General features: G+C 48.4%; 1 protein-coding gene across 2 annotated transcripts; it reads right to left on the bottom strand.

Moving 5' to 3' along the window:
• Nucleotides 1–496: 496 nt before the first annotated feature.
• Nucleotides 497–9,804, bottom strand: FOIG_05225 (uncharacterized protein). 2 transcript variants are annotated; one of them, XM_031203739.1, is made up of 12 exons: nucleotides 8,697–9,804; nucleotides 8,482–8,647; nucleotides 5,760–8,433; nucleotides 5,355–5,712; nucleotides 4,753–5,306; nucleotides 4,579–4,688; nucleotides 4,321–4,529; nucleotides 3,703–4,272; nucleotides 3,600–3,651; nucleotides 1,348–3,548; nucleotides 1,228–1,284; nucleotides 497–1,155 (listed from the first exon to the last, which is right to left on the bottom strand). In XM_031203739.1, exons 1-12 carry the CDS (start codon nucleotides 9,409–9,411, stop codon nucleotides 1,055–1,057), a joined length of 7,767 nt encoding a protein of 2,588 aa, XP_031067318.1. In that variant the 5' UTR covers nucleotides 9,412–9,804; the 3' UTR covers nucleotides 497–1,054. The 2 variants fall into 2 exon arrangements, with proteins under 2 accessions (XP_031067318.1, XP_031067319.1); XM_031203740.1 differs by having other exon boundaries at nucleotides 497–1,284.
• Nucleotides 9,805–11,215: the final 1,411 nt, after the last annotated feature.

Below are 11,215 nucleotides of genomic sequence, written 5' to 3'. Positions count from 1 at the left end.
AATGAATCGAGCAGCCCAAGATGGGCATGGAGCACATGTATGAATAATATGTTGCTGAAACATCGGCTTCTTCCATAGTTATCGTGAATCAAACCAAACCAAACAAAACAAAACATCCCGCTTGAAACGCTTCAACCGTATCTAGGACAGGAAGAAACGCATCTCCAGATCAGAGACCCGCTGTTTCATCTACAAAGACATGTTTCTAAACTTGCGAATTTTCGCATATCTGTGGAATGGCATCGTAGCATTGGCGTGCTAAGGCTGGCCACCATTTTGATCCGGTAGCTAAAGATAGCTTTTCAGCCAGCCGCCAGCCTGGCCTGTCGGTACCGTCACGACCTGGACCTTCATTGCTTGGATCAGGGTCTCCCAGTCCAATTCGCGTGCGGAAATGGATAACGATGGTCAGGATTTCCCCCATTCGCCTGTCGCGCGGCTTGGGGCTCCCGTTAATCAGAGGCTATTCTCAGGTCGCTATTCATAGAATCACATGGCGCCATCCTCACTTCACCTGGCGGTAACAAACACAACTCTATTCTAATCTGGCTGTGAATTCATTCAAGGTCACCGAGTTCGCTAGGAGATGCCCGGCGGCTTATCGGATCATCTACCTGGCTATCATGATCATGTAGTCGTGTATTCGTTGACCCGGCAGGCTATCCGTCAGCTGATGAGTCTCATACTGTCGTGGCTTTAAGGAACAGACTGGGAGCTTGTCTCTTTCTCTGCCTGTTTCAGTCATAACTCCCTCATCCTATTCATATTATTTTCCATGACGCCATCACTCCTTGCTATGCAAATTTGCTCCAGAAACACTCGCTTCTGCCTCGATACCATGACTGTACATTGATGATTTGAGCCTGATAAACCATTCATCGTCCACTCATCCTTTAAGCTAGGGTCTAGTCAAAGCAAACCATCAATAAGCTCAGAATAAGAAACCATCCAGCTTCCACCAAACGCCTTTCCGTCCTTGTCCGTGTCTGTTGTAATATTCTGGTTTCGAGCAACCGCGGTGATTCGTCTAAATTCCTTGGGCACAATCCCAACCTCATGACATCTGCTCCAGATCGTTTATTTCGTTCATTCCTGGAATGTTCATCTCAACAATGTCATCAAGTTGTTCAGATGACCCGCAGGATCCTTCCCAGTCTTTGCCCAACGTCAGCCGTCACCTCAAGTCTGTTATGATTGTGTTGGAGTCGCTGAGCGACTGTAACATACCGGACCCATCTTCCTCCAGTTCGTCAACAATTAGCCTGCGGAAGGGATTCAAAACATCTGTGAATCATGTGAGCCTTTTGGTTGATGATACTGGATAAAATTGTAGAGAAAATGACCTACCTTCCTGCAATGTGAGGAATTCCACATCTAGCTCGGTTTGTGTATCCGCGGTTGTTGCCACAGCCGTAGCTGCACATCCCTCAATTACCTTCAAGAACTTGTCTGCAATCTCCCGACTCATCTGAGCTCGTCTGCGCACATGGTGGTCCCTGAGATACAGGAGACACATAAGGCCGATCTGCTTTATCATCTGTTTGATTGAGACTTGATCATCCAAGGTGACATCGCGGTCACTGGTAGCACCAACATCAATCTTACCCAACTCGCAAACTAAAAAGTCATCTGTGCTCCGGCGCACTTGTTCTTCAGGGCTTGCGAGGAGGAAAGGTACCCACTTTGGGATGAGGCCACGGCTGAACGTGCGAACCGCCTTGCAAAACTCCCTGTCTTGTTGGTGGAGATCCAATGCTGTTCTGAAGAGTTGAACAAAATACACCCCCTCGGTGTTTTGAAGGCTTTTCGCTTGCATATATACGTGTTCAATCATGTCCTTGGCGTTGCTGAGCTGTTCTGTACTTTCAAGGTACGTGATAGAAGCCCGCAGAAACGGATCCATGGCCTGGGTCGAAGTCTCACCACGAATACATAGCTTCAAGGTCCCGAGTACTTTTTCATCCATGCTGTTGTCCAGCCTTGTCAAGATTCTGATGATATTGTTGCAGCCTGCGTGTTCCTGATCGAGGGTAAGGAGTTTTTCAACAAACAGGCTGGTATAGGAACCGTTTGGACTGCTGTAAATAAGATCCACCTCTTCGGACGTCCAGCTGAAGGCCTCGACCAGTTCTGATACACGCTCTGTCGGATCTTCGACATATTCGGCTCCTATTTGCGGCCTCATCTGACTCATCAAGTGGTTGACCAGTTTGATAATCGATACATACGAGGTAGGTTTTGTAGTATTATTCCGCCTAATGACACCTTGAAGCATTCTGGCCCAGTTCCCACTGAGTTCCTGGAGCGGATCAGCAGAAATGATTCTGATAGTGCTCGCTAGGAAGTTCGCGGCCAAGACATATCCGGTTTCCCGATGACCCATCTCAGCAAAGTCTAGAACAGCTCCGAAGTATTCGTCCCAGGCTCTAATGTGGATATGGAAGAATTTCCAAAGGTGTTGGAATATCATCATTACACCATCAATAACGGAGCGATGGGGAGCATCAGGTTCAGAGAGTGTCTCATCTCCGTCAGCATCATGAACCAACTTGTATCGAATCTCCGGATCGTAAACATTGGGCAGAGCCTTCGAGATCTTGGTGACTGCAACCTTGAAAAGGTTCCTGATCTTGCTCCGCACTAGTTGATCTGGATTACGCTGCAAAAGCATGCGAAGAGCGCTCGGATGCTGATTAAAGTACTCATAGAAGGAAAAAGCACACCGTTCGCAAGACGTGACTGCGTCTTCGATAATCTCTTCGTATGAGAGGAAATCTGGAGTGTCCTTAGTCCTTGTGACAACCTGATCTAAGTTACCATTGAGCGTTCGCATGGCAAGATCCTGAAGTCCATGCTCTTGATTACGCATGGCCATGAAGCTGTTGATACTCGAATTCTTTTCGCTTCTGCCAATGGATCTGCAGTGCTGTCGTGACTGACGAAACAGAACTTGAACAAGTTTGACATTGCTCGGGTCGTAAATACAATGGCGGCGGAGGATATTTGTATTCTCGTCTGAGAGATGATCTGCAAGGTGGTCCGGCACGCCAACGCGAAGGGGTGCCGGAATGGCAAGGGCCAGCATCTTTTCCTGTTCCGCGCGCAAAGACGAAGAACGCTGGTAAAACAGCATATAGGCGCTATAGTTCTTGTCGTACAAAATGCCGTTAGTATCGTATATGGGACGGTGATCCGGACCTCCAAATGTGGAGTATTCCATTTGCGCAGGGTCCCATGGCGTTACCAAGTCATCGTTGAATTCCACCCACGAGGGCCGATTACTTGAGGAGGGACGCTCGCGAATGTATGAGTAGTAGTGTCCGGATTCAGCGGTGCCTGCGTGGACGAGGACACCCACTAGTTCGAAGATGTCCTCCTCGATGTCGCTCTTTGGGTTACTGAGATGCTCAATGGTGTATGGTCGCATATCAATTTGATCCGGAAAGGAGAAATAATCATTGATCTTGTTTCTCTGCAAGGTACGCAGGTTGAAATCAAACCTTTTCAAATGGAATATGACATTGTCGGGAACATCCTTGAGACATGCCCTGTGAAACATTAGCTACTATGAGCCATCACGCCGGGAGGGAGGCCAATACCTTTTCACTGCGTCAACATGGCGGTCGCACGTTGAGCATTTGTACTTGTTGTCTGGTTATTCGGTCAGCATCTCCTGTTTTCTTACTAAGAGACTTTACGTGCCTCCTTCCATGACCTCGCCATCCACATATGCCTGGAGGCTTTCTGCTAATGTGCCTTTTCCCTTGATATCACACTGAATTGCAGAAAATGGCTCGAGTCGCTCCGAAATATGTTCGCACTCTTTTGACTTGACTTGTTGCACAAGCTGACCACCATAGAACGATTTTATGACCCGCTTTTCATCGTGGCCAGAAAGCTGAGTCTCCCAGCGATCAAGTAGTAGATTGTAAAACTCGTCGACGTCCATCTGATTGTGAATGTCAATCAATGCGTCGTCGTATGTTTTGATGGAATGGACGAAATTTGACGGATCAACGAAGCGACGGTAGCTCTCCTGCATATGACCGAACAGTTTCTGGGTGTAGGACAGGAGTTGCTGGCTGTTTGCAGGATCATTGATGCGGCAGCCGAGGATGAAACGCCTAAACGTAGTATTCATGAAGAGTTGTGTCATCAAGGAATTGAGATAACAAGTGTTGGACAAATTCAGCAAACCAGCATACCCACAAGAGGCCCGAAGAGCTCTGTGTCGGTCGAAATGGTAAGTGAGATCGTAGATGTAGTGGTCGTCTGGACCTGATGTCAGTATTCACATTTTTACTACAACATAGTACATACCCTCTTCATCTTCGAAGAATGGAACTTGTTGGTCGAGAGCTTCCACAACCACCACCATCTTCTTCTGGTCGTGTTTCACAAGAGTGAATAGCACATCTGAAAGTTTCGCTCGAGTCTCTTCGTTAAGGATCACTTTGGGTACAGGCTGCCCACTTCGCTGGCCTTTAGGAGGGTATAAGTGCTTCCAAACAAGTGACATTGCGAGGTTACTGGGCTAGGTCAGCATATATTCGGGGCCTCAAAGATGCAGTATAATACCTAGGAAGTGTTTTGGACTGGGCGACTGAGTTATCTAGCTGGAGACAAATGTGCAACAGTGACGATAGACCTCTCGCGAGTGAATCATCTACACTTGATGACCCAATGGTCTAATGATCATGCGGTCAGCTATCTTGCACAATATCGTTATGACGAGACGGTGACTGGGCTTACCTCGGTTGTAGTATGCTCAAGAAGAAGCTGGCTAATTTGAGAGGCAAACTTCTCAATGTTCAACAACTCAGGCGACCGCGCGTTGATTTTCACAACGAGAAAATAAACCAATTTCAAGAGTTCTTCGCACTGGCTGGGAAATACAGTCGTCTGTCTGACCATGGCGCTGGTGACCTTCCAGAAATACTCCGCCATTGAGCACTCACGGGATCTAACTGAAGTTTCACAGTCAGTCTCACTAATGAGAGTGGCAGTACTCATAACAGTAAAAAGTTCTTCAACTAGTTTCGCAGAAAGTGATCTCATAGTCTGGCGGGAATCGATAAGTAGAAGGCGATGCAGGATATCGTTAAAGTCGGGGTTTGTGCTGAGCTCAGCCCAAAACTTGTCATCAAGCATGCTCAACCGAAGACATATGACAAGCGCTCCTGCTATGACCGGAGAAGGGATGTCGCCCGGGCAGTCTATGGCATACGACAACATTTTCACCAACCTGTTCGGGTCAGGAAGGGGGAGCCCCTGTGGCGGTACCGAACCTCTGAGGGTGCCGACTCCTGTAACTTTGTTAGGCCGAATAATGTGTGTTTGATGTGTGAACATACTGTCAAGAAACTGCCGAACGGCATGGAGCAAAGTAGACGCCAACTTTAGCCGCAGGAGTACCGAAGCGCCATTGAAAATGTCCTCATCCGAGATTGCTTGTACGATGAAGGATATTGGTGTCTTGAGAGCCTCGGGAAGGATCACAGGATCGGACCCTGAGCCAGTGGTCACATCATTAAGATGACTGATCAGTTGGCTAGGGAGGAGGGTCTCAGCATATTCGATCAACGCATGGACAGCGTAAAGAGATTTGAAGGGCTGGCCAGAAGGAAAGATATCTTTAGATGACGTTGTTTCACTGCCGATCAACCTCATGAAGTGACCATCTGTGGGCAGCTTGATGAGAAAGTAGTAAATCTGGAAGGGTCAGTCGAAGTTCCAATCGCCAACGTGCGGGTACTTGCCTCTTGTGCCAGTGCTTCATCCATGCTCAAATACTCCCACATCTCGTCAAAGTGGGCGGAAATCTCAATCTCTAGTGGTGAAGCGCCCGGCCTGACCCTGTTAGAGAGGGCGGGGCCACCCTCTTCACGTCTGACCAGTATAAGGCCATCATGCACACATAGATCTTCTAAGGATCTGCATATATCTTGCTCACTCGGCAAGAATGGTCGGCCTCGGTAGTATATCCGATAGTTCTCGAACCCAGTCTCTTGCCGCAAACTAGCGAGGAGCGAGGCTGCCGTGTTCGCTTTCCCAATGACAAGTGGCTTGATGTCAGTCTGCTGGTCGCCGTCAAAGGACTGGTACTTCAGGCCCGCAGAATCTCCTTGGACCTCGTGGGAGGCTTGCGGGATCAGTGTTCGTAGATCAGGTGCGGACAAGGATGGCTTCGACTGGTGCGCTTCAAGAATATAGCGGAGAAACTTCAACGAACGGGTGAAAACCCTTTCTTGCTGCCGTAGCTGCCGTTGCGTATTTGCGGTAACCGTGACTTGGTCATCGCTGTTCGTGCCTTGGCTTGCATTTCTCAGCTCCTGGGCAGCACTTTTCAGCTGCTCTAAGCATCGGCTAGCTAGCTTCAGATGGACAGATTGTGCTCGCTGAGTTGAAATAGAGTTGAAAAATCGACTGTCGATATAGATATCAACTGCGAGAGTTCGTATGGCCCGATCTACTAGAGTCTCATCTTCGGCCTCGAGAATTAGGCGCCACAATTGTTCAATGCCACTAGTAGCAACTGCCTCTGTGTCATCGAGAGCAAGGTTTAAATTGTCGTTGAGGCGTGGGAGGATCTCAATTCGAAGAAAGTCAAGCATACCCTCACAGAAGTATTCGGACGAAAGGGCTGGAAGATGGTAGGTCAGACAAGCTTGAAGGAAAGGATTACCATTGTTGTTCCTCCGATGGAGACTGTTCAGGATTTCCCAGCCCACCCGCCTATCGTCTGGTGAAAGGGAAATTGGCCCTACCAACATATTCCATAGTTTGACACCAAGGTCCTCGGTGATTGACAGTGGCTCAAGCTGGATGAGGTTGGCAATGAACTCTTTCCGAGGTTGGTTGACAGAGCACGAGAGAACCGCCAGAATACCTGCCGCCTGGCCAGCACCAATAGCATGTTCCAACTCTTCAATTACGAGTCTTGTCAAGTCATGGTGTTCTACTAGCCAGTGCATCTCTTGGCTCAAGTTCCTCGACCGTATTGCGATGAACAAACACCAAAGGCTTCCCAAGGTTGTTGCAGACTTATTTGCAAGATCTTGAAGACAACCAAGATAGAGCTGTTGCTGCCCTTCAGTATTTGGGCCGCACCTCAGGAGCTCTCTGAGTTTCTGCATTGCTGCTTGTTGGATGTCAGGATACATGACTTGCGATCCGGATGCACAAACAGACGAATCCCTCAACAAACGCAGACATAAATTGTACGGTTGGACAACGAGAGGACGGTCTACCGAACATTTGTCTGCCATATGCTTCATGACACCCTCCCAGAGCATTCGGATGACGGGCGTAAATGCGTCTATGGGGAGAGTTTGGAACTTCTCACAGAGAAGCAAAAACCCGTCGTCGTCGAAAAGATGCGCGATTTGAATGACCATGCGGGCCAGAGCGTCAGCGGTACGGGGGTCTTGCCTGGAAGCAATGCCCTCCCAAACCCTATCGATATGCATCCTTCGGTACCTCCTCGTCACAATGATGAAGCCAATAATGTTGGCACCCTCAACAATAATTTCAGGATGGCAGTTGGCGCCCAGTAGATAGTCAATAAATCCGGTCCGGATCAGGTATTCCGCAATGTGTTCGACATAATGGCTTCCATCATCTGCTTTACTTTCGTAATGCCTTTTCCAGAAGGCAATAAGCTCTTTGCACATTTGTGTCATACCTTGAAATCGAAGTTGCATTTGGCTTGACTTTATTAGTTTGATCAAGAATCGAAAGCGGTGTTCATAAGAAATCGCTTCAGCAGTGTATCTGAGAGGCACTGCTGGAAACTCTGCGCGGTGCTCTTCCAACATGAGAGTTGCAGCTGCGTGATCACCCTTGAGAGCTATGTTGATCATATTTGACAAAGCTTGAACGGTCATAAGAACACTGTCTGCGATGAGATGCGTCGGACTTTTGTCAATCATGATGTCCAATCTTTCGTATATCAGATCGAGCAATGTGTGACCAATTAGAAGTTTCTGGTTGCTTTTGGAAGCAATTTCGGGAGTAACAAAGTTACAGGAATCCTCCATGATATCTGACGCGACTAAGCATATAGGTGCAAGGTCATTAGTCAACCGGGGATATCTAGGGATAACTTGGAATAATGCCCTTATCAGCTGGAGAAGGCGACTGAGGCTCCCACCTGGGCTGTCTTGGTATGCCTTAAGAAAGGCCGTGGACAAGGCCCCGAAATGCTCGTACTGATCATCGCTTAACAATAGCGGATTGGTGATTGAGTGGAGGTTCTGAAGATAACATGGGCAGAAAAGCTCGAAGGTCTGCTGGCCCCGACCTCCCTGTTCCGCTATGAACTCTTTGATCGTATGAATATCCCGATTGACGAACCATGCCGACAACCTGGCGTAGTCTAAGAAGATAGCCTTCGTGGGATGCCGTAGCAAATCATCTACTAGAAACGGGGGCCTGTGCAACGTTAGTCTCGGTACACAGGAAAGTGCGTAGTGGGCTTACTTGTGGGCAGCCATAGCCGTAATAATGCGTGGGAAGGTCAACCAGAAAACAAGGTTGAGACGACATGAATCGACTACCAATTGCTGATTGGCAGTAGCGATGTAATCAAGATAACGTCCAAGCCATTGTTGGAGTTTGTAGATGACTCCTGCATCGATCGAAGATTCTATGCTGTTAGCATCTAGACCCTCCAGGAAAAGGAGAATGCGTCTTACGAGTTTCAATGTAATTGCTGAGCCGCACCACCATTCCCTCCAGTGTCTCTGTGGGTTCCCTGAAAGGAAATTCATTGATGGGATCGACCATGACAGAATCATCGTCAACTATTGAAACCCCAATACTCTGGCGATCAGAAGCCATATCATCATCCGACTGCACAGTGATAACCTCGATAGGAGGGCTTGCTGAATGCGAGAAGCTGGACCGTGGAGTGTCGAGGTTCTGGGGAGGCGGTACCATAGCGACTTCGGCATCCTCGACGCTCTCTTTGACTTGGTCCTTGAAGCCACTGGCCGTAGTCTCAGCCGCAACTAACTGGGCCACATTCGGGGGAGGTGGTGAGGAAGTTGAGTCGTTCTCGGGCGCGTTTCTCAGGTTAAGAGTAGCCATGCTCGATGGCGGCTCTGTTAACGGGTCGCAAACAGGAGACCCTGGATCTGAAGTATTCGGCGCGACGGAGTCGGGGTGAGATTCGACAGCTGTCGAGCCAGGTCGAGGCAAGTCAGGTTCAGTATCAAGAGTGGCGGAGCGAGAAGAGTCGTGGCCAGGATTCACTGTGCTGTGAGAATTGGTGGGAGACCCAGAGAGCGAAGTTCGTTGGCGCTTGCGAGATGATATGTTGCCGTCATCAAAGGGATTCGGCCGGGTCGAGCTCGCTTCAGCGGAGGCAGCACGATCTGGGAGGGCGGGAGATCTCGAGGCTGGATCCATCGGAATCGTAGAGAGAGGCCAACGGGGACAAAGCGTGGAGGTGCAGAGACGTCACACCGTCGCGAAAGACGCCCCGGCGATAGCTGCACAAAATTAACATGTGGGTTTGATAGAAACTGTGAGATGTAGCGGGGCAAAGTAGCAAGATTCTCAAGCTCGAAGATATAGAGGTTTCGAAGAGGGAATCAGAGCTGAAGCACAGGTGCGGGGGGGAGGGAAACGTAGACAAATGTGTGCGAATAAGAGGTCCTGACGTTCAAGAACGGATGAAAGATGGTTGCCCAGAAGAATATACTGTTTACTCTTGGGACTTGGATTGTAATGCGGATAAGAAACAAGTGGATGGATTGGATGGATAAGACTTTTGAGATGGATCTGAGGATAGGATAGGTAGGCACCTTAGTTCAGGCCAGGATATTGGGGAGCATGGATTGGCAGTGCGCGCTCGCGGTTTGCTAGTGTGGATACCCCGCTATAACAGGAGCACTGGGGGTGCAGATAGTAGACCAGAGCAAGATGGGAATGGTTTGGAAGGGAACGGGGAACATTCGTTTGAAAAAGAGAAGAAGTGGGTTGTGTTTACTTGCCTTGTCAGGGAAACTAGTACGAGACGGTAGGTTTTGATACTGCTTTGTCGAGTGAGAAGAATGTTGGAAAAGACAGCCTTCTGATCTTGCCAATGCGAGGAAGTATGCAATGGAAGTTATGGAGGTTTTTTAGGAAAGGTAAAGTATGAAGAAGGAAGGACGATAAGAGAACCCTCACGGCCGCTGGGTAAGGGATGAAATGGTGCGTGCCGGAGCCTTGAAGCTTTCGGGGGTTTCTAATGGAGGGCCTCTGGTGCCGTCGAGCTAAGATGTATGCTGGGTAAGGTAGGTAGATCAAGATTGGTGTCCTGTTGCCTTGCAGTTGTTTTTGGCACTGACAGTTGTTCCGCACAAACTTGAGATCCTTTTAGTGGGGAGCTCACCTCCAGACAGCTTGGGCGTGATGTCAACTGCTGTTGGAGGGCGGGGTAAAAGGGGTGAGGATAGTGCGATTACATCAAGGACGCGTTCTCGATTGGTTCCATGGTACCGTAGTTTGGCATTTATACCAACACTGCAGATTGATTCTCGAGGCCACGGTAGCATTCAACGGGGAAGTATATTTATATTTAGAAAAAAAAATATTAATTATTAACTTAATCAGAGAAACGTAAGCACAATGATTGCCAGCCAAGCCCTAACAATACGTGAAGCGAAGAGTTAAAATAACATGAAACTTTGTACTCGAGGTCATTCACGCGCGAGAGCTGTCATGATAGCGATCACGTCTTTGGTGGGGCATCAAACATCCAACTTTCAATCATGAATAAATGACGGCAGAAGCAACTTACCTAAATCTGCATCATTTATTGCTTTAACTGAGGATTTGGGCGTTTCAACTCGTGGGAATCAGGTAGGTAACTTAACTTGGAAGTAAAGCTCTTCCAGGTCCAGATCAACCACAATCTGTGCGGTTGTTTGTCGACAACAATCCATGATGACCAACCATGTTTGATTTGATTTGTGACCATGTTCGGCTGTCTGCCTTAGGCTGCCTCATTTTCAACGCCTGCAGGTTTCCTATCAATTGCATGCCTCATGCAGCAGTAATTTGTTTTTCGCCCGTTTCAAAAGAATTTGAATAAGGGGGGTTTGTGATCGCTTCTTTAATCCATAACTAGCACCTACCTGCCTACCTTACCTAGGTACCCAGGCAAGCTGTAGGTGGTTTCATGATCCACCCACTTAACTGAACAATGCCCTATTCTCGGGCCTTT

This window comes from Fusarium odoratissimum, assembly GCF_000260195.1.
Source record: "Fusarium odoratissimum NRRL 54006 unplaced genomic scaffold supercont1.6, whole genome shotgun sequence".
NCBI lineage: Eukaryota > Fungi > Ascomycota > Sordariomycetes > Hypocreales > Nectriaceae > Fusarium > Fusarium odoratissimum.
Note: the sequence above shows the minus strand (reverse complement) of the source record. Positions and strands in the feature narration are given on the sequence as shown.